General features: G+C 45.4%; 1 protein-coding gene and 1 long non-coding RNA gene across 3 annotated transcripts in view; one reads left to right on the top strand and one right to left on the bottom strand.

The window, feature by feature from the left end:
- LOC138155109 (uncharacterized) overlaps nucleotides 1–14,880 on the bottom strand; it is a 98,219-nt gene extending 83,339 nt beyond the window's left edge. Inside the window, exon 1 of the long non-coding RNA XR_011166762.1 lies at nucleotides 12,192–14,880. This is a non-coding gene — a long non-coding RNA (uncharacterized lncRNA). The remainder of the gene's footprint in view (nucleotides 1–12,191) is intronic.
- ZBTB16 (zinc finger and BTB domain containing 16) overlaps nucleotides 8,782–22,777 on the top strand; it is a 244,224-nt gene continuing 230,228 nt past the window's right edge. The window contains exons 1-2 of one of the 2 annotated variants that reach the window (XM_069080159.1): nucleotides 8,782–10,461; nucleotides 14,958–16,321. In XM_069080159.1, the coding sequence (XP_068936260.1) occupies nucleotides 15,051–16,321 (1,271 nt within the window). In that variant the 5' untranslated portion in view covers nucleotides 8,782–10,461; nucleotides 14,958–15,050. Of the gene's footprint in view, nucleotides 10,462–10,890; nucleotides 11,209–14,957; nucleotides 16,322–22,777 lie in introns of those variants that run through there. The other variant, XM_069080158.1, reaches the window with a different exon arrangement.

Raw genomic sequence — 22,777 nt, 5'->3', positions numbered from 1 at the left:
GGCTTCTTTTCAGAACTTAGAAATTCCAGTGCTATTATGGGACTTGTGTTTTTATATGGCTGTTGTTCCAACCTAGCTCTTCCTCAATTGTTGGGTAAAATGAAATATAAACAGGGACTACACTTGTGATTTCTTGGTACCTCCCGGGTGAAGAAATCTCTCTAACAATACAAGTAGGCAGGTTCCCTGTAATTTGTACTCCTAGAGGAATTTATAGCAGATCAAAATGTAATTGGGAAATGTTTAAAAAGAAATAATACTTAAATTAGTATTTTAAAAAGAAAAATACAATAGGATATAACGTCAATATGTGGTTTTCTAAGTCTATATACATCCTTTAGGGATCCTTATGTACAATTTAGTGGCCTCCTTTCTATTTGGGACCAACTCCTTTCTATTTGACATCACTGGTGAATAGTACTTAGAGGGGTAGGTAGAAGGAGACCTGAATTCTTATCCAGGATTTGCCACTTGGGTGAGTCACACAGCTAGCTAGCTAACCTTTCTGGGCTCCAGTTCCCTTGTTTATAAAATGACCAGGGTGGATTAAATGACTGAGAAGGTCCCTTTCAAGGGTAATATGCTATTGTTGTATGATAAATTGGGCCCAAAACATTCTTTCTTTAGGGGGTTCCCTCACACTAGGTGGGATACAGAGATTCAACAAAATAGATAAATACAGCAGATAACTTGCAAGTGGAACGGAAATGCTTTACAAGGTGTAACTAAATATGAATGTGTCCCCTTTCTCCTGGAGCAAGGATGCAGAATGGTACCAAGACAGGTCAAGAGGTTTCTGTCACATATGCCTGACTCTTCCCCCAACTTCTCCTCTGTTCCTGGGTTTATGTGCTTAATCTTAAAGTTTAATAATAATCACAAGAGGCAGCACATCATTGCCTCCCTGTCTGGTTGAGAGGTTTACAACTCAAACTCATGGCAGAAGGAGAAATTGGTTCAATCATTTGGAGTAATGGTACATGGAGAGCCACTTGGGCATGACTGCTATTTAACATGAGGAAACCAGGCTGGCTGCGTTTAGTGTGCACGTTCTCTAATAAACACGTCATGCTCCAAGGTGAAAATTAACATCAACCCCTCCAAGCTCTTCTCACCAAGTGCCCCTCTCTCTGAAGTAAATAAATGAGCCATGGAAGAATGGAGACAAAGTAAGGTGGCACTGGCCTCCCACGAAGAAACTACATGGCCAACTTTTACACAAATAAATGCTTTGATATTGGTAAAAAAAAAATAGGGCACTCTTCTTTTTCTTTCTCTTTTCTTTTAATGAGACTTGTGATTTTATTGGTGTAGGAACCTTCTGGTGAGGAACCACTTCTACCAATGCAGGTTAGTACTTGATCTGTGACTAACTGTTTGAGTCATTTGGGGCAGTGGTTTCCAAACTTTGTTGATTATGTACTCCTTTCAATAAAAAAATTGGGAGTACACTTCCCTAATATGTATGTTTATATACTGATTTATAAAGTACATAACACTATTATACTAATACTTATGTACGATAAAAATGATATGAAAATTGAAACTTAAGATGAAATACTGATTGACTTTGGAGTCAATATGGAACCACTGGAATTTATTGAATACAACAATTATATCATCCGACCTGCGCTTTAAGAATATCAATAAGGTAGTTTTGTGGAGAATGGATTGGAGAAAGGAGAGTCTTAAGGCAAGGAGAAAAATTAGGAGGCTCTAGTTGATGAGGGCTTGAACTTGGGTGATGGTTGTGTGAATTTTGCCTTATTTGGGTCCTCTTAAGTTATAGTCACCTTGAGAGGCCGTTGGCTGGCTTGCCTGAGTGGCAATAAGTGAAAGACTGCATTGTTGGGTTGGAAACAAACCCACAATTGGTTACTGAGGGGAGGGTCAAATGTGACCCATCTTCCCACCTCTAATTAGTTCATCATGTGAGCACTGACACCATTCCTTGGTCACCTGAGGGTACATTGCCCCCACTTTGGAGATGACTGATCTGGAGCACTGAGAGGTTAAGTGAATTACCCAGGGTTACACGGCCAGTAGACACCAAATTAGGGAGTTGAACCCAGGTCTTTTTGTCTATGCACTAGGCCACATTGCCTATTATCATTTCTTTTCTCCCTCTGTCTCTGAGCCATTCTTCCCAACCCTGTTCTGGCACAACCATTGAGGTCCCCCACTAATGGTTTCTAGGCAGGCATTTCCCAGGGTAGTCAGGAGCAGGAGGGGACCAGTCTGCCTTTTCACAGTGACCTGACCTAGATCCTGGAGTGTAAAGGAGAATGTGGAAGGAAAGACACACTTGCTGTACCAGATTTGTCAATAGCCTGGCTTGGTTTCAGGACTTCCTAAGTAGCCAGATGAAGTTACATTTTCATCTTCATTCCCATACTCCCAGAGCCCTTCCAAGGGAGTCATTTCAAGAGGTGGTTATATACCCCTAATCTCCTTATGAATGAATAATTATTGGGTGGAGGCTTTTTTTATTTTTATTTTTTGTAGGCACAAGCACCACATATAACTCATGAATAAATGAAATTCTTGGCCATAAGAGGCTCACCATCCTCTGCTGACTCCTTTATTATTAAATAATAGTTTTTGGTGCCTCTTTCATGAACCACATTACTAAGGCCCCAAAGAAGTAACTGTCTCTTCTCCATGAACATGTTGCTTAACCAGGTATCTTATATATCTTATATAACCAAGAAACCTTATAATCATGGAAATAAGGGGAAAGAAAGGATGCTAGACCAGGAGGAATGAACTTAGCTTGTTTTCTTCCAGAAACTGGCCTTGTAAAAGGGGCAGCCTGATTCAGGAAAAAAAAAAAGTGCCACAGCTCTGGGGTCTGATTAGCATAGATTTTCTTTACCAAGAAGTCAATGGGTCAGTCTACTCCAGGGGGCCCATGTGCTTCTAAGGGAGAAAACCAGGCAACTTGTGGCTAGCACTCTCTGGTAGCACCAATTCCCAAAAGACAAGTGACTTCGGGGCTTATCTCACTGTAAATTTTTGTGAAGGGTGTATTCATCCAAATTTTTCTGTGTCCAAGTGAATACTCTTGGCTTTCCCAAGCATGGGACTACTTGATGATTATACTCTGTTGGCCTTGCAACATTTCACCTTCAGTTGCTTAGGGAATATGGTGAAGAGTGGGTGATGGGAGAAAGCAAAGAGTGACAGGGAACCTTCATAGTAAAGTCCCAGTTATTGTTGTTGAGTTGTTCAGTTGTGTCTGACTTTGTGACTCCATTTGGGGGTTTTCTTTGCAGAGATACTGGAGTGGTTTGTCATTTCATTCTCCAGCTCATTTTACAGATGAGGAAACTGAGGCAAGCAGGGTTAAGTGACTTGCCCAGGGTCGCACAGCTAGTTAAATGTCTGAGGCCAGTTTTTTTTAGAGTGTTTTTTTGTTGTTGCCTTTTTTGTTGTTTTTTTGCAAGAAAGAATCTATCTTCTCTGTGCCTGGGGCAGTCTGACACTGAGAATGTACTGAAGGCACTCAGTGTGAGTTGCCCTTTCTCATGAGATCGTACTAAACTCCTTTCTACTTTTTACCTTGAGAAGCCTCTGAGTTTAATTTGGGCAGGTGTCTTTACTGTCCTATACATTACCTAGAGAAGTAAAACTTCTGATAATCTCAAAATAGCTGGTGTTCTAAAGTAATAATGCTCGAATTATTGAGCATCGAGCAGCAACGTGGCATGTTGGATTGGAGTCACAAAGACCTATGTCCATGTGTTGCCTCCGATAGGTCTTAGATCCTGTACAAGTTACATAGTACTCAGTTCTAAATTCTCTCCTTCCCTCCACCCCCTTCCCTTACCCATTGAGAAGGCAAGAAATATGATACCCATTATATATATATGAAGTCATGCAAAACATATTCCCACAATTAGCTGCAATTTTGTTGCAAAAAAACTACTCTAAAAAAACCAAGAAAAATAAAGCGGCACAAGGATCATTAGCCTAATTCTACAAATGAGTAAACTGAGGCTCAGAGATGATAACTGACTCAGCCAATGCTACACAGCTAGTCAGGGTCAGAGGTAGGACTCAAACTCAAATTACTCATTTTTCTTTTTTTATTCTCAATTTCAGCAAACTCTACTCAGGACTTTGGGAAACTGTTGGATGATCTCTTTGGAATAAAGGAACTTGCACCTCTACACAGTTTAGATGGCTCAACATCATAGCAATCTCGACAAAGTGCCTGAATAAACCAGGAAGGCATGAATAGGACCCATTAAATACCTGACCAAGAGAACCACTCCCAGCCCTCCTGAAGAAGATTGGCACCTACACGGCCCTGCAGAATGCAGGCAGCCCCTGACTTTGCTCCTAACTCCAAGATTTCCCCAGTAAAACAGTCTTCATAAACTCAACTCTGGAAAGTTAAACAACTTCAAAGTTAAACAGACGACTATTTAAAGTTAAACAGCTCAAGTAAGGATTGGGCTCTTTTTTTTCCCCTCCAAACACTGAAGTGCTTTTTTAAAGCCCCGGTTTCCAATGAGGACTTGGGGGTTAATTTTCAGCATGGTGCCCAGGGATTTAGCTGTGGGACTCCCATTACCAGTAATGGGAGTCAAGCAGCTTCATTTCATGCACACTACACTGAGAACGCACCCCTCGGTAGCTACAAAATTTTAGTTTTGAAATTGAGCCTTGCTATGGTTTTTTTTTTCTTCTTCTGGAGTACAAAGCAGATTTCCCCAAACACCCACATCACCCAGCAATATGGGGAGGCCTGAGGGAGAGAAGGGACCAGAAGGAAGATCAAATTTGAAATGTTCTTATCGACATTTAAATCCCCCCCACCCTCCCATGGGAAAAAAAAAATAGATGCCCACTTGCTGACAGATAAGGCTATATAGTGTCTCATCCTGATGCTGAGCTCTGAACCCCATGAAACCTGGCACGTGGTTTGTCCCATCCAGTGCAACACCACGATGCTTCTCTAATAACCTAAGCCCTGCTGCCTGTCATTAAGGGACCTCTCTCATTAGGCTTCTCTTTTTAAATGGCTGCTATCATCTGGTCCCAGTGTACATTAAATCCCATTATAATTATAAACACACTTGCCTATAACACTCTCTGCAGATTTCATCCACACTGCCTACCCCCTCAGGGCATCTTTGCACTAATAACAACTCAGATTTGCTATTTGAGTTGACAACATTAGGTCCCAACACCATTTGCAATATGCCAGGGAAGAAAGGAAAAGAAAAACCCGGCTCTTCTTCCATCACTAGGATCTAGGGGGTCACAATGACCCAGGGTCTCAGAGGCTGAGAAGAGATAATAATATTCCTTTATGTCCCCTCTGACCCCCCTCCTCTCTCTAAGTCACTGGTGCAGTGGAGATACTGGGGGTGGCAAACACTCTGAACAGAAGGAACCAAAGTTGGTAACATTCACTGTTGCCAGGTCTTTCCAGGCAAAATGCCGAAAATGTAGTGAAAATGAGGAGCAATTATCTGTATTATTCAAGCAAGGAAAAAAAAGTTTTCTAATACTTCTCCAAATACAGTAAAATTTTGATTATCTGGAAACCATTTAATCCAAACCTGTAAGAAAAAAAATTTTTTTCTCTCTTTCACATTCATCACTTTTAAGAGGACAGGGAAAACTGGTAACTAAACAAAACAAGGGCATAAACTTAGTTGTTGTTTTTACAAAAAGAAATAGTAATTTTTAAGGTAAATCTGGGGGACAAAAACAATTTCATTGATCTCAATGACCTACACTTTCCATATTGTAATTCACAACAATGACCAAATGGGCCTTCAAGATCCTACATCATTCAATTTTAAAATTTATTGAGTACCTATTATATGCAAAGAACAGTGCTAGGTGCTGAAGGCTATAAAGCTGAATTAGATGCTCGAAGACCCCGCCCTCAGAGAGCATTAGTGAGAAAAACCAAGGAGTCACTAAGTTAACCTGTACTTTCTAAAGCCTTTTCCACTATGTAAGAATTCCAGCTATTTGCTAGTTTCCCCTTCCTCCACGCTCTTTTCTTTTCCTTTGCTATTAATTCCCTTTGGGATTGGGGAATGGAAGCAGCAGAAGCACACCTTTCCCTTCATTACTCTTGGATTTGGTTGTACACTTTCCAATCTCAAAGTTTCTGAAAATGAAATTTAGCTTTTTATAAAAAGATTCATTCTACATAATACCTGTATCAAATTGCTTACCTGGGAGGAGGGAGGGAAAAGAAGGAGGGAGAAAACTTGGAACTCAAAATTTTGTTTAAAAATGGATGTTAAAAATTGTCTTTACATATAATTGGAAAAATAAAATACAATTAAAAGAAAAATGTGCTCTAATTAATAAGGCAAGAAAAAAAAGAACTTATTTTTTTTTTTTAGCAAATCATTCAACCAGAAGGCTTGAAATAGAAAAGGTTGCAGTATTTAACCCTCAATTTACTGAAAATTGTAATTCACTACCGTAGCCCACTTCCCAAGAATGATGGTTAAATTGGAGTCTTATTTTAATTTAAAATTCCTTTCTGCCTTTTGCCTGAATTATCTAAGAAATGGAGAGATTATAGGTTCATAGATGCAGAGCTTCAAGTCAAAAAAGTGGCACAGACTCACCCAGTGTGAGCTAGTAAGTATACAAGAGATAGAATTCAAACTCAAATCTTTGTGACTCCAAGTGGAACATTCTATCCACCATTTCACCTAGGGTCTGGGTCTTGAATGGTTCAGCTAGGTTTCTATCTGGGTTACTTCCATGAAGAATTATTTTGCCCTTTTACTTGACTGTATGTGTGTTGATATGGCCTGAGCTAAAAAAAGAGTGAGGGATCTGAGGAAAAACTTAGGTTTAACATGTTTACTTCCATCCCTTCTGCTTACCATTTCTGAATTCCCTTTGTCCCAGAAGCAACATGGTGCACTGGCCCTGGCCCTACTAACATAACTTTCTAAGTTTCCTCATCTGTAAAAAACAAAACAAAACAATAACACACTCTTAATTTACCTCTTGGGCTTGGTGAGGAAAATGTAAATCAGAACGTACTATATCTGTAATTGTTATCATAATTACCTTTCACATTTTGTTGTTCCCATTTGGGGTTCTCTCTTTACAAAGATACTAGAGTGGTTTGCCATTTCCTTCTTCAGCTCATCTTACAGCTGAGGATACTGAGGCAAACAGTTAAGTGGATTATCCAGGATCACAAAAAATCTGTCTGAGGCCAGATTTGAACTCAGGAGGATTCCAGGTCTGGTACTCTTATCTACTTTTCCTAGCTGCCTCTCACATTCATCTGCTCAACAGTCCAAGGACTGGCAAGTGAAGCCACAGTCCTTTAAATGTGTGTTTCAAATAAAGGCAAATGGAAAAAAAAGGTTAATATATGACTGAAGAAAGTTCATTTCATCTATTCCTCTGTCTCTAGGCATGACCTCATCTAATCTATGCCTGGTAGTTGGGAATTTCTCCTAGGAACTGAGGAGTTAGAGCTGAAAGATATTTTTGAGATTATTTAGTCCAAGACCTTCATTTTACAAACGAGGAAACTGAGGCCCAGAAAGGGGAGGCGAGATCATTGATTTATGGATGGAAGAGAAAAGAACACTGGATCTGGAACAAAAGGAGCTGGGCTCAAATCCTGCCTTTGGGGGTTACCACTTTTATGACTTTGGGCAAGTCACTTAAACCTCCTTAGGCCTGTTTCCTCATCTGAAAAAAAATGAGGGGATAGCCTCTGAAGTTCCTTCTAGGTCAAAATCTGTGGTCCTATGACTTCTGAGGTCATCTAGGCCATCTCCCTTATTTTACAGATGAAGAAACTGGGCCCTAAGAGGTTAAGTGATGATAAGTGACAGAAACAGGGTTTGAACCCAGGTCCTTTTACTCTAAATCCAATATTGTGACTTGCCCAAGGTCACATCACTGGTTCCTTGAAGAGATGGGACTGTAACTTCTGTCTTGAAATCTAGTGATTTTTACATTGTACCCACCACAACTGCTTCTGTTTTTAAGGACCTAAAGAAATGATTCAGGTTTCCTCTATTACCCATATTCAATGAAACGGTAACTATCTTACAAATACAGAAGAATCATTAAAAGAAGATTGTTGGATGTTGATAAATTTCCATCCTTTCTGTTTTGAGATTCTGCCACACAGACTCTGATTCTGGTGACTCTCATCGGCATCCCTGGGACCCAAGGACACAGCTCTAGCTGTAAATGGTAGAGACTCTGGTGGAGGAATTGCTGCTTTATCTGGGCCCAATAAACCTTATCAAACTGCTGTGCAGCCAGCCTTCAGTGCTAAGTGGAAATGCTGCCTTCCAGCCCAAAGCTGGCACCAAGCCCACAGGCTCTCTTTTGCCTCTCTCTTTTTGTTACCTTCTCTACCTCTTAAATTCAGGCATTAATCTCTCTTTAACACTTACTAACAAGGGCTAGGCTTTTTAAAGGGCAGAGTTTATGAAGCAAGGGAGATTTTTCACATAAAGTGAATTTGGGGAGGAGGTGGGGGAATGGAAAAGAAATGGGGGTGAGATTGTTCTTACTTGTCTATTGTTTCTAGTGATTCTTTCCTTTGTTGATTTGAGGATTAATGGGAGATTAGGATCTGGGGTTAATTATGTGTTTTTCAGGCTGCTCTGCTCTTAAAAGGTGGTTGAGTGAATGGAGACATCTAGATACTTATTTCCAATTGCAGCTAGGCACTATCAGTGAATTCAACAAGTTTCTTTTTCTTTTTTTTTAAAGGGGGATGGGGAAGGTGTCCTCTCTTTCTGTGGTTGCAGTCAAAGAAATTCATCGTTAGTGAAGCTGCATTTCCCCCTCTTTCCTTGCCTTCTCAATCACCATTGTTATTAGTTCTCCAGCTAAACCCTTCCTCCGTGTACTCTCCCCCAACCCACCAACTTTTGCTAGAACTGGGGGGGGGGGAGGGTCGGGGTGTTGGTGATGGAAACACGTTTTTATTAGTAGGCAGTATGGATAGATTATTAACCGGTGTTAACATCAACACACCACTATTATTAACGATATGATTTAATATTGCCTTATTACTGTAATGCAGCAGAAAGAATGAAAGTCAATTCCATTCAACCAACAATCTAAAGCAATTTAATCTTCAACTCCCTAAGTGATCCTCTTCTTCCATCTGATCACTTCCCAATTCTTATTTAGAAAATTTCACTTCTTTGCGGTACTTGTAAGAGGAAAGAGACGGTGGGATTTTTTTTTACCCGGATTTTCTAATTTCGGACTATGCTGGAAGTGCCTGGTAAACCTTAAAACTATAAAAAATGTGTTAGCATTATTCTTATGATACCTAGATTCAAGCAGAAGACCGGGATAAGGACAATTCGGGTCTAGTTCGGGGTTCCTGACCTTGAAGAAGCCCATGAGGGTCCAGACATCAGCAAGCTCCAGAGTTGAAAAGAACCAGGGGGCCGGGAGAGTGGGTGGTGTGTTCTAGGACCCCGGATTTTTATCTCTCTCTTGCTTTTCTTCTTCTGTTCCATTTTTGTCTCCCTAAAGAGTGGGGGGAAAGATCCCTAGGCTCGTCAATGTACAGGGTTCAGAGACCATGAATGTGTCTATGTATGCATGCATCCTGGGTAAAAAAAAAAAATCCATGACCCGGCTCCATTCTCACGCGTGTCCACAACAGATCGTGGGGAGGCGCTCATCGCGCGAAACCTGGTCCAAGGTGCATACAGCCGTGGGCCAACGTGCCTCACCTTGCTAGCTCCCCTTTAACCTTAAGTCTCCGGGGCCGCTTTGCCCCGGAATGCAGTGCACTCCCCTTCCCCGCTCCTGTATATTTGGGGGCGCCAATTCCCACCACTTGCTCCTCCATGTTTACAGTCAGCAGCCTAAGCAGGAGACCCCAGGAGCCGCTCCCCCTTCTTGGCCCTACGCAAATCTCTCTCTCCAGATTACCCAAAGGAAACTAGGAAGGAAAGGCCAGGGATTGAGGGATGTAATGCGGCCATAGATTTACTTCCATTGTCTGCCCAATACTGGGTTCTGGTCTCAACTTGTCCCCTAAGGAACTAGGGCGCCATGTGGGGAAATGGGGCCGACTTTTCTGGGTCCCTCTTCAGTATCATCTCAAGCACTTTGCGCTGCTCCTTCAGTGGGTTGGTGAGGATTGGGGCGGGGGGAGAGTCTAGAAACCATCTCCCCCCAGCTAGAGACCCTGAAGGACGCTGCTGCAGAGCAAGAAGTTTCCCTTTGGCCCTGAACTCCTCCCGCTCCTCGCAGGATCGGGGTCCGAAAAACGGGGCAGGCGTTTTGTGAACTTCGCCCCCCCCCCCCCATTCGGAGATCTCCACCTGCTCCCCTTCCACAGCCCACCCAAGTCAGAAAAATCTGCTCTGGGAGACAGCTTTGCAACCCTGGAGGATCGCAGGGAGAGCAGGGAAGCGAGAGGGGTGAAGAACACCTTATAAACTGGTTGGAAACAGAAACTAGGTATGCAAGATTGGGAGAAATTATGCTTGGCACCCTGAATTGAGAAGGGAAGGGTCAGGCACACTCTTAACTGGGGCTCGTATACAAACTGGGACAAAACTTCCAGCCTAGAAGGATGGGTGGCGGGGAGTGGGTCGCTATAAAATAAAAAGCAAAAACCGAAAGGGCATGTCCAAAGCAGGACAGTGTTGCTGTGGCTTCCTTCTTCCAAGGACCCCCACGTTCCCCAATCCGTTCTCTAGGTCCCCTCTTCCCCAGGCAGCCGCGCGGCTCGCGCTGCCGCCCCAGCAGCAGCTAGATGTCAGGCGAAGCCCGGAGCCGGGAGAGCAGCAGAGAGGGGAGGGCTCGGCGGAGGAGCGCCCGGCTCGGCCAGCACAGGGGGTGGGAGGGCTGAGCCCGGGGAGGGGAGGGGGGACGAGGGAGGGAGGAAGGGGGGCAGCTGTGGGCAGGGAGCCGCGCTCGGCCGCCAGCACTAAAGATGGAGAGGCGCCGGGGCCTCGCAGGGGAGGGGGCTCGGCGTTGACGTGGGACGCGGCGGAGGCGCCGCAGCCGGTGGTGATTTGCTAACCTCGCAGCAGAGAGGAGTTAAGGGCGATGAGAGCGGGTACTGCGAACTGCCGGGCTATGCCGCCGCCGCCGCCGTAATACCGAGAGCAACAGTTCCACCACAACACCCCTCCCAGACACAGACACACACACACCCCCACAGGCACGCACACCCACCCCAGAGCGCACGGCTCGGCAGCGGTGAGTGGGGGGTCGGGGAGGGGCGCACGGTCTAGCCGGCGCCGCGCGCCTGGGCGCACGGGGGGCTGGAGAGGTCCGGGGGGGGCGCGCTCGCTGCGGCCACTCTGGCCCATTGGCTTCGCCTCATTTTCTTTGCCTTTCTCCCCTGCTGAAGCTGCTGGTGCTGCCGTTGTTGCAGCCGCCGCCGCCGCTGCTGCCGAGGGGGAATAAGGAGAGAGCCCCGGCTGTCAGCTCGGGCGCAGCTGCCTCCCCCCTGCCGACCCCTCCCTTGCAGGACAGGGTCTGGGTGTAAGATACGGGGCTGGGCGGTCGGCTGGGCTAAGGGGAGGCTAGCAATGGGGGAGGCTTTGTATGGTCAGGGGAAGGCTGCGAGCTGGGAGCCGGTCAGGGCTCATATGTATGCCGACGGGTGCGCGGGAGCGAAATAGGATTGTGGTTATTTATTCGTGTATTTATTTAGTGGCCGGCTGGGCAGCTAGGGTCTGGGGGCCGGGGCCGGGTATGTTGAGAGGGGAGTGAGGATCAGGATCATTTCGGTTTTGTTTCTTTTGGGGAAGAAAACAAAAATGTGAGGATTTATTTTTCTTGCCGTGACTTGATTTTTTTGGGGGGTGGTGGCGGTGGCGTGGAGTGGAGTGACCAAGGCTCCGTGTGCATGTGTGCCTCTTTCCCTGGGGAACCCATTTCTTTTCTCTGGTCCTCCGGGCGGGACTGGCCGCGGAGCCGGAGCACTCCGTGCGCTCTCAGCCGGCCGCAGGGCGGGTTGTGCCGGCGGCGCTGCACCTGATGCATTTGGGATGCCTTGTCTCACACTCACGCACAGGCACGCTCACTCACACAAGACACTCTCACACTCGCACGCTGACGGGCAGGCAGACAGGCACCCGTCTATTCTCTAAATAGACAGATTCACACACAGACGCAGGCACTCGCAGGCACTTTAATGATCACACTCACATAAAGACACGCACTCTCACACTTACCCGACACGCTGGCTCTCCGGCTGCGTATGTGTTGCAGGCACCCATTTGGCTAGATACTGGGGTTTCTAGTCGCCGCTAATCATCCTTTACCCTACTCCCACCCACCCATTTCACTGCGGGGGGCGGGGAGATGATGGCTGCAGACCCCTTGTTGGCTTTTCAGAGGGAGGGTGGCTTTTGTGTTTTCCTTTTCATCTTCCGTCCTTCTCCCTCCCCTTTCCCTTAAATGGCTAGAGCTTCGGTGTCCAGTCGGCTGGGACTCAATTTCCCTACCTCGGGTCTTTCTTTTTTCTCTTGCCTTGCATTCTCCTTCCTTAAGATTTCCAGCTCCCCGAGAAAAGTTGATTGCCCAAGTTTCCCAAAGTCACTTCTAAGTCCTCCGTGGGGTTCCTTCTTAGGTTGGAACTTGGGGGGTCGTATGAGATTGATTCTGCTGCTTTTTCCCTTAGTCGAGTGTTAAACACTAGCTTTCTCCAGTCACCAGTGTTCAGTTCGGAAGTCAGCTTGGGGTGCAGAAATGCAGGTGGGAGAATAGGCATCGGGGTACTCTCCCTTTATGTTTTCTCTCTTTTAGAGAATGGGTCTATTAGGAGGAGAGAGATTGGGAAACTGAGCCACCAAGTGACTCCCTCCCCATTTGAACCCCTAAATCATTGGGAAACCTCATCTCCTTTTTCAGATAGGAGCTTTCCATTATATTTTAAGCATCCACCTGGTTAAGGGCCACAGAGGTACCTTAAAAAAGGAATAGCTGACTTATTAACCCCTTCAGTCTTGCTGGACAGATTTACCACTCCCCAGCTCCCAACCCCCTCCTCGGGTTCAATTTCCTGGGGGCTTTAGGAGATTTTTCTGAGTATGTGTTTGAGGGGAGTGTCTTTCCTCCTTGCTTCTTCCCAGTTCAGTCAGTTATTGCCAACAGCTGGGTGTGAGGGGGGTAAGCCAGAGGGGGCTTTACACTATTCCCACCGCCACTTAAGAGAATCCGGGAAACCGAGGTGCTCAGCTAATTACCTGAGTAGTTCTTATTTCTCATCTCCTCTTTTCAGTTTTGCTTCAGTGGTAGATATATTTACAGTACCTTTAGGTCATGGATTATTTCCCGGTCATAACCAGTGGCCAAATTTCCAAACCCTGCCCCATGGAACAAACTTTATCCTAGGTTAGACATCCTGGGTCATAGGATCCAGCGTATATACTTTAGAAACTCCCCCTTGGCCATACAACTGATATCTCATTCGGATCACATCCTTTTTATGTGACCTATCCATACACTTCCTTTCACACTCTCCTATCATAGATCTATGGTATTGTATACACACAATGCTCTGTCTTCTGCCGTGTGACTCTGGGCAAACCTTTTTTTTTTTTTTAAATCCCTGTGCCTTGTATGTTAGGAGGGGCATAATAAATGTTCATAGTGAATTGAGTTGAATTCAAGTCACCTAATCTCTTTGAGACCCAGTTTCCTTATCTGAAAAATGGGGATATCTGTACTTGCCTTGCCTACTGATGTTGTAAGTAAAGCAATTTATAAAGAGGTGCATAAATGTGAGTAGTTATTATTCTGTAGGCATCTGTCTACTACGTGTTTTGCACATGCATGCAACCACAGAGTGTATTCCTAGTATCTTATATTGAATAAACCATACCTCCCTGTTCTGGCTTCTTCAAATGTTCCTGCCAGAGACTGAATAATAATAATAGCTAACATGTATATGGTACTTACTCTGTGCCAAGCACTGTGTTAAGCACTGTGCAATTATTATCTCATTTGATCCTTGAAACAGCCCTGGGAGGTAGGTACTATTATTAGCTCCACTTTAAGGATGAGGAAGATGAGGCCAGGAGAAAATAAGTATTTAAGTGTTGTGAGCCCACACAGCTTCTATCTGAAGCTGAATTCAAATTCAGACACCCCGACCAAGTCCAGCATTCTCTATTGCTATGACATCTAACTGCTTCAGAGATGGTGAGGGTTAGCCCAGGGGTGAGGGTGGAGGCAGGAATTCAAAATTAAAGGATGTCCATTGGGGGCAGAGCTGGACACTAGCCGACTGATCATGATAGGGTTGTAGGGAGGAGGGCAGCAGCCATTCTTGGGTCACCTTTTGCAGGGTCCTGCCCTCAGCTCTCATGGACTCTGCCTGTGGGGCTGCCACACTGAAGAATGGGAGGAGGAGACTTTGGTCTGTACTGGAACTTGGAGGGCTTGCCCTACAGGAGCTGGGGAGGAGGATCGTAGCTCCTACAAGGTTATCTGTGCTGAATAAAAGGAGGGACTACATGCTGGTTAATTTTCAGGATTTTGTATGAGTAATATCATCTCTGGATATTACTGCAGAAGATATTGCCACTCCTCTATATCAAAACATTTTAAAAGACCTTCTCCCCCAAAGCCACATCATTTAAATTGATTTTGACTCTCCTTGGTGCAGTATTTGACAGAGTAAAACTGCTTAGGGGTAGAAAAGGAGTGAAGGCAAAAGAATTTTTTCTTCCTTCCTACCAACTTTGGGCTTTTTAAAGCAGGTTTCCAGAAAGAAAAAAAAATTAAAAGGAAAAAACTCAAACCCTCTGCAAATCCAAAACCCTTCTTTTTCCAGACTCTAATCAATCAATCAAAAATTTTTAAGCCCCTGCTAAGCGCTAAGATTTTCTTGCTCAGGAAACTTTATTTCAGAATGCCTTTCTAGGGACTATAGATTAATCTCTGTTCCCTCTCCTTTCCCTCTTCCTTTATTGTTCCTTTTCCTCTTCCCTCAGGCCTTTCTATCTATCTGACCCCGCAAGGCCACCCTGCCCTACTACAGAGACCAGAAGGAAAGACAGCCTCATGCCTAAGCCCCGGACAGTGCCATGGATCTGACAAAGATGGGCATGATCCAGTTGCAGAACCCCAGCCACCCCACGGGGCTGCTGTGCAAAGCCAACCAGATGCGGTTGGCAGGGACCCTGTGTGATGTGGTCATCATGGTGGACAGTCAAGAGTTCCATGCTCACCGGACAGTACTGGCCTGTACCAGCAAGATGTTTGAGATCCTTTTTCACCGAAACAGCCAGCACTACACCTTGGACTTCCTGTCGCCAAAGACCTTCCAGCAGATCCTGGAGTATGCCTACACAGCCACCCTCCAAGCCAAGGCTGAGGACCTGGATGACCTGCTCTATGCAGCAGAGATCCTGGAGATTGAGTACTTGGAAGAACAGTGTCTGAAGATCCTGGAGACCATCCAGGCCTCAGACGACAACGACACAGAGACCACCATGGCGGATGGTGGTGCCGAGGAGGAGGAGGACCGAAAGGCGAGGTACCTCAAGAATATCTTTATCTCAAAGCATTCCATCGAGGACAGTGGCTACGCCGGTGTGGCCGGGCAGCACCTCCCCGGAGTGGCAGCAGAGCAGAACCCTTCCGTGTCCACTTCTTTCGGCCTGGCAGCCATGAGCCCCACCAAGGCTGCTGTGGATAGTTTGATGAGCATCGGGCAGTCTCTCCTCCAGGGAGCCCTGCAGCCACCCGGGGTGCCCGATGAGTCCAGCTTGGCCAGTGTGGGGCGGCACCCCGGGGTGGCAGAGGTAAAGACCGAGATGATGCAGGTGGATGAAGTGCCTGCTCAGGAGAGCCCAGGGGCAGCTGAGTCCAGCACCTCGGCAGGGGGTGGGGACAAGGCTGAGGAGAGGAGCAAGGATGGGCCTGGGACCCCCACCAGGAGCAGCGTTATCACCAGTGCTCGAGAGCTGCACTATGGACGGGAGGAGAGTACAGAGCAGCCGGCGCTCCCTGCTGAAGCCAGCCAGGGCCCCCCTGGCCGGCCAGAGCACTCCGTCGCCTCGGCCGAGAAGCACCTGGGCATCTACTCTGTCCTCCCCAATCACAAGGCGGACTCGGTCCTGAGCATGCCGTCCTCTATGACCTCGCCCCTGCACATGCAGCCAGCAGCCCTGGCTGTCTCCATGGACTTTAGCACCTACGGTGGGCTACTGCCCCAGGGCTTCATCCAGAGGGAGCTCTTTAGCAAACTAGGCGAGTTGGCTGTGGGCATGAAGACTGAGACCCGGGCCATGGGGGAGCAGTGCAGCGTCTGTGGGGCTGAACTTCCAGACAATGACGCTGTGGAACAGCACAGGTAGGCTTATACTTGTTCTCCTCTTCTAGCCTTCCTCCTGGCCCTGTGAGGACCAGTTCAGCTTCTTTGCCTAGAGTAAGGGGGCCTCACACCTAGCAGAGTGTAGATAATCATAGCTAACATAGAGAGAGTGCTGGGTCTGAAGTCAGGAAGACTCACCTTCTTGAGTTTAAATCTGAACTCAGACTCCTACTAGCTGTGTGGCCCTGAGCAAGTCACTTAACCCTGTTTGCCTCAGTTTCCTTATCTGTAAAATGAGCTAGAGAAGGAGATGGCAAACCACTCCATTAGCTGTATGACCCTGGGCAAGAAACTTAATCCTGTTTGCCTTAGTTTCCTCATCTGTAAAATGAGCTGGAGAAGGAAATTGCAAACCACTCCAGTATCTTTGCCAAGAAACCCCCAAATGGAGTCAGGAAGAGTCAGACACGACTGAAAATGCCTGAGCTCCAACAAAAGCATATATAGAGGACCCTAAAGTTCGCTAAGAGCTTTATGCATGTTAGCTGATTTGCTCACACAACACCCAAGTGTGGCAGGTGTGCCCTGTTTTACAGCTGAGGAAACTGAGGCTGAGAAACCCAGTGATGCATTTGCCGAGGGTCATCCAGCTAGTAGATATCAGAGATGCATTTGAACTTAGGTTTTTGTGACTCCAAGACCAGCATTCCATGCACCTAAATGCCTAGAATTAGACAGTGGAGAAACAATTCTGGGTGTCTCTTTTCTCCAGGTTCGCTCTTTTGTGTTTGGGCCTCTGATTTTTCTCACGTGATTGCTGTGGTCTGCTTTCATTTCATTTAGATATTAATGGTTGTCAGGGAGGGTGGTCCCTGCTTAGCTTTGGTCATGGTGGTGGTGGTTCAGTCATTTCAGTTGCATCTGACTCTTTGTGACCCCATTTGGGGTTTTCTTGGCAAAGAGACTGGAGTGGTTTGTCATTTTCTTCTCCAGCTCATTTTACTGATGAGGAAACTGAGGTAAACAGTGTTGCCCAGAGACACAGCTAGCAAGTGTCTGAGGCCAGTTTTGTCCTCACGAAGATGAGTGTTGCTGATTTCAGGCCTGCACTCTATCCACTCATTGCACCACCTAGGTGCCTTTTAGGTTTGGTATGTATGATTCAGTTTCAGATTCTCTGGTTCTCAGCCACTGGCAGCTACAGAGGCAAGAGGAGTATAGGTTAAGTTGTTGAAAACAAATCTTAGGCACACCCTTTTCTGGTGGTGTATGGTCAGGTTCTGGACCCCTTCCTCAGTTCCTTCTCAGCTTGTGAACCTTTCCCATTGAACCTTTTGGAGCTAGGTGGGGAGAAACAGATGTTCTGATGGGTGGAATCGATAAAACTGGGCCTGACAGAGAGCTGTGTTCTGGATTCATGTTGCATAGTATGACGCTTGTCATTCTTCCCACTCTGGGCCTCAGTTTCTTTCTATTTTTAATAGGCAAAACATTTCTCCTTGAAAGGAGATCATGTCTTCAAAGAGGTTTTGAGCCTTTCATCAACAAGTGATGAATAAATACAGATGTGATGAGTAACTACAGATGTGATGAATAGTGTGTTAGTTTTTACCCTGCCTTAATCAAGATATATATATATGTATATATATAGATATAGATATATAGACATATAGACATATATACATATATATAATTTTATTCTTGGGACTCTAGACTGATCTTATGAGGTTGAGAAACATAGTTTTCCTTTGTTTTAAAGGTGTCTTACGAATTTTGCCCAAACTCTTGCCCCCATTCTTTTTCTTTTTCTGGGGCGTTGGTGGTAGTGTCCCCACCTCCTGTCGCCCACCCCCTCCACCCTCCCCATCCCAGCCTCTAGCACAGACATGAAAAGTTGCTTATAAAACCAGTGTTGCTCAGACAGGTTTTTAGTATAGAGTGTCATTGCGGCTTTGTGTGTCCGGTGTGGGGGTGGATTGGAATCGTCTCCACCCTTCTCACCCCAGGACTGTGTACCGCACTGATCTAATCTCAGCCCAGCCGGAATCTCTTCTGATATTACCTAATGGGTACGCCTGAGACCCACCAAGTAAGACATGGAAAATGCAACTGAGTTCAGGTTAAATGTAGCAGCTCTTTCCGGTGGGTGCAAATAACAACCAACACGAAGGTGTGTCTTTTTGGCACATGTATCACTCAGGAAAAGAGATTGTTTTTCCTTCAAACTTTCTAAAAGATGGTCCCCCTCCCCCCAATTCTACCAAACAACTTCATCATCTTTCCCTGAATATTCATATTTATTGTTTCATGCTATGGAAAATGAAGGCATGGTAGAAACTATTTCTAGGCCTCAGTTTCCTTTTTTGTACCATGAACAGAGCAATTAAAGGTACATTGACTGTAGAAGGCTGCTCTCCCCAGACTGCAATCCAGCTTGTACACCATGGAGTCCTTGCATAGAACCCAACAGAATGAATGCCCTTGGTGCTTGCTACTCTGATGCCGTTTTTTTCTGTGTCCTCAGAAATGAGAGAATCTTAATCCTGGAAGGGACGTCATTGATCATCTAGTTCATTTAGTATCTCTATGGGAATCTCCTCTCTGATGTAGCCACAGGTCAGCATCTAGCCTTTGTTTGACGACAAAGGAGAATGGAACCCAGATAGTGAGGGAGAACTCATTCCCTGCTCAGTCAGCTCATCCCATCTGTGGGATGCCTCTGATTGTCAGAAAGTTTTTTCCTTATACAGGCCCAAATCTACCTAAATGCGGTGTTTCCCCGTTGGAAGACATCTCTTTTTGTATTTTCATCTTGGTTTATGTCAGGTTTCGACTTCTCTCCCCTGTGTAGACAAAAGCTTGCTAGAGACTTAGTTGTGTGCTCATGAGGATTGTCCTAATGTATGTTACTACATGTCATGTATGTGCAGTAGAGTGGAAAATCTTTGGGACCTCTGCTTGCTGGTGATATATGCTAAAGATTCTCTCTTACCCAAAATAGGGGATGGATCATACATGGCAGCTGCAGTCATACTTTGTGCTGACCATGGCATTATGTCTAAAGTTAGAAGGTACCATGGAGGTCATCTGGTCCAGCCCCTTTATTTTACAGATGAGGAAACTGAGACTCAGGGATATTCAGTTTCTTGCCTAAGGTCACAGAGGTAACAAGAAGTAGAGCTGTGATTTAAACACAGGTGCAGTGACTCCTAGTTCTTCCCTCAGAGCTGGAGATTTCCTTCCACTTCCTCTCTTATAAGAAGTGCTTCCCACGGAAGGACATGGCATTCCATTCAGTAAACCATTTGTTGAGGTGCGAGGTACCATACCAGGCAGTGAGGACACAAAAATCGACAAGATGCATTCCCTGCTTTCGTACAGCTTGTATCCTAAAGGGGTGATCGGGGTGCTATGGGGAAGGCTTATTTGGATTGTAATGTTGAGAATGTGCTAAGTTCAATGGAGAGGGATCTAGTCTATAAGAAATTTGAGGAGGGAGAGAGATGCTTTTCAGTTGTCGGGGCTCAGGCAAGGTTCTATGGAGGAGTGGCAACTAAGTGGACCCTTGAAGGTAGAGAATGTCCCCAGAGGGGAGGAGTCCGTTCTAGGCTGCTTGAAGGGTATAAGGAATGAGCCAAATAGAAGTGAAAGGTCCAGGATTAGAAGGTGGGTGATATATACTCAGAGTTGCCTGGTTTCTCATATAACACAGAAATCTTCTGCGTACTATTTCCAGCAGGGAGTCATCAATGTAAGGTTTGCTCCTTTCTAAGGCAAACTCTTATGCTACAGCTCTTTTTTCTGGAAGGTCTTCCTTACATGGAGTCAAAATCTGATTACTTCCCACTTCTCATTGCATCTGGTTCTAGAACCAAGGAGAACAAATTTCATCCTTCTTCCAACAGCCCCTCATGTGCTGAAGATGGCAATCGTGTCCTCTCTTCTCTAGGTCAACCATCCTGAATTCCTTCAGCCAATTTTCATGTGGCCTGATTTCTAGTTCCTTCCCCATCCTGCCTGACAACTCAGCTGGTTGTGTGTCAGCCTGTCATGCTTCCTCCGTCCCATATACAGGACAGAACACAATTCTCTAGATGTGGATGGATGAGACAGTGATCAAGGCCTATTCCAGTCAGCTGCCTTCCCCTTCCCCTGCATTTCCTTCATGGAATCCCATCAGGGATCACTTCTGGAGTTCCTGACAGTGCAAAAAGTCTTTTCAATTAGGGAGGAAGAATTGGGAAGTGGTGGGAAGTTCAGGCCTCATTCTGAGGGGTAGAGTTGAGGGGAAGCCCAGGACTATGAGTTTAGCTAGAGCATGAAATTTGTAAAGGGGTATAGCATGAGATGATTGGAAAGCTATGGTGGGGACTCTAGAATGTTAGGATGAGAAGTTCCTAATTTATTTTGGCAGGCAGTGGGACCCAGTAAATCAAAATAAACACATTAAATAAATAAGTAAATAAAGCAACTATTATATGCCAGGCATTGGAGATATATAAACTTAAATCAAATAAGCATATACAAAATTCACAAAAATAGATAAAGAGTAATTTTTTGGGGGGAGAACACCACTATTAACTGGAAGGAGGAGAGATTTAGGGAAAGACTTCATAAAGAAGGTGGAGCATAAGCTTTGCACAGGGGGGACAGCTGGTACAAAGTTATGGAGGGTGGGACATATGGAGTACTGTATGTGAAAAAGAAGGCTGGCATGGCTGGACCAAAGAACTCATGAAAGTGAGTAATAAAGGTAAGTTGAAGGGCTTTGAATGCCGTTCAGGAGTTTGTGTTGGATTCCAGTGGTTGATAATAGGGAGCTAGCTGAAATTTCTAAATCAGGGTGGTGACTGTGGTGGAGACCTGTGCTTTAAAAATATCACTTTGACAATTGTATGGAAAATAGATTGTAGAGAGGAGAGACTGAAGTCAGGGAGAGGGAGGTGTAAGGGCTTGAACTTGGGTGGTGGCTGTGTGAGTGGAGAGGAGAGGATGGATGCAGGAGATTTAGAGGGGGAGTGGATGAGCTCTGGCAAGTGACTGGCTGTGTGGGGTGGATGAGAGGGATACAAGGTTTCAAACTGCATGACCCCAAGGATGATGCTACTCTCAAAGGAATAGGGAGGGTGGGTTTGGGGGTTAGGGAGGGGGAGAAGATCTTGAGTTTTGGACGTGTTGACCCTCTGAAGGTTCCTAAGCAGGGTCGTCATGATGGGACCATAATAGCACTCGGGAGGTGATTTTGGCTGCTGGAGGAAGTTTAGATTGGGGAGGAGACAGTGGAGGCAGGAAGAGTAGTCAGGACACTATTCTAATAGTCTAGGTCAGGGGTTTTTTTGGTTGTCATGGTTCTCTTGGGCTGTCTGGTGAAGTCTATGAACCCTTTCTCAGAATAAATATTTTTAAATGCCTAAAATGTATAGGATCACAAAGGGAACCAGTTATATTGAAATAAGAATGCAATTTTTTTCCATCCATGTCTGTAGACCCCCTGAAATCTGTCCATGGAGGTGTTGAGGGCTTGTGGATCCCAGATTAAAAATCTTTAGTCTAGATGAGAAGAGATTGATTGTGAGTGGTGGGTAGGCCACCATCTCCCATGCAGCCCCAGCTCCTCATGATGATGAAAGTTTGGGGAGACAATGTCTAAAATAACAAAGAAGAGAAAGGGAACTGTTTCATTCTGGTGGCACTTTGGGCCATGTAGCCCAAGCTGTTCAGAAACAGTGACTGAATGCATAGGTGGAGATTCTTACCCTCTAGCTCATCCCTCAAATGCCAGGATTAACAGGCTCTTTGCCCTAGGAAACCTAAATGACAAAAGAAATGCCCCCTCCTCCCCCCAGAAAAGCAACAACAGCTGTCACACAGACTAAGAAACTAGAGAATTTGGTGTCAGGAGGTTGCAGAGTTGACTCTGTTTGATCAATATAACTGATTGTAATAACGGGCTACAGGGGCTTGAGAAAGCCAATACAGTGTTGGTGTGGGAAAGTCACCTGGCAATTAAGCTTTTGCCTTGGTGGTTGGGGTGGAATTAGTGAGGGAGGGGGAGATTTGTCTGTTAGGCAATTGAACTAACAAGTTTTTCTGCAACTTGTTCCGAAGCTTGCGTGGTGGGTGAAAAATGGTATGTGAGTGCAACAGGTAGGTTGTATGAAACTTTGCAAACTTCTGGAGATTGGCTCCTGTTTCTTAGGATGCAGTATGGAGAAAAACTTATAGGGGAGAATGTTTGGTAAGGGCCAACTTGCAACTTGGGTAGGGACTGCTGTGTGTCTTCAGGCATAACTTTGGTCATTTTCCCCAGGCTAAATTGTATAATCCCTGCCCCCATCTCCTACAGAAAGAACACCTTAAAATGAGACATCTTATCTAGATCTTCAGTAGATAAGATGTTCACAGCTCCATCCTAAATTTTGTGGACAACCAGATTAAGTACCTTGAGTTGTCCCCAATACAAATATATAGATGGCAGAGTTTTTTTTTTTTTTT

This window comes from Petaurus breviceps, unplaced genomic scaffold (assembly GCF_028583685.1).
Source record: "Petaurus breviceps papuanus isolate PSGF00001 unplaced genomic scaffold, PetGlider_PUasm1.0 91133, whole genome shotgun sequence".
In the NCBI taxonomy this organism is placed as follows: Eukaryota; Metazoa; Chordata; class Mammalia; order Diprotodontia; family Petauridae; genus Petaurus; species Petaurus breviceps.
The sequence above is the reverse complement of the archived record's forward strand: the minus strand, read 5'-3'. Positions and strand labels throughout refer to the sequence as shown.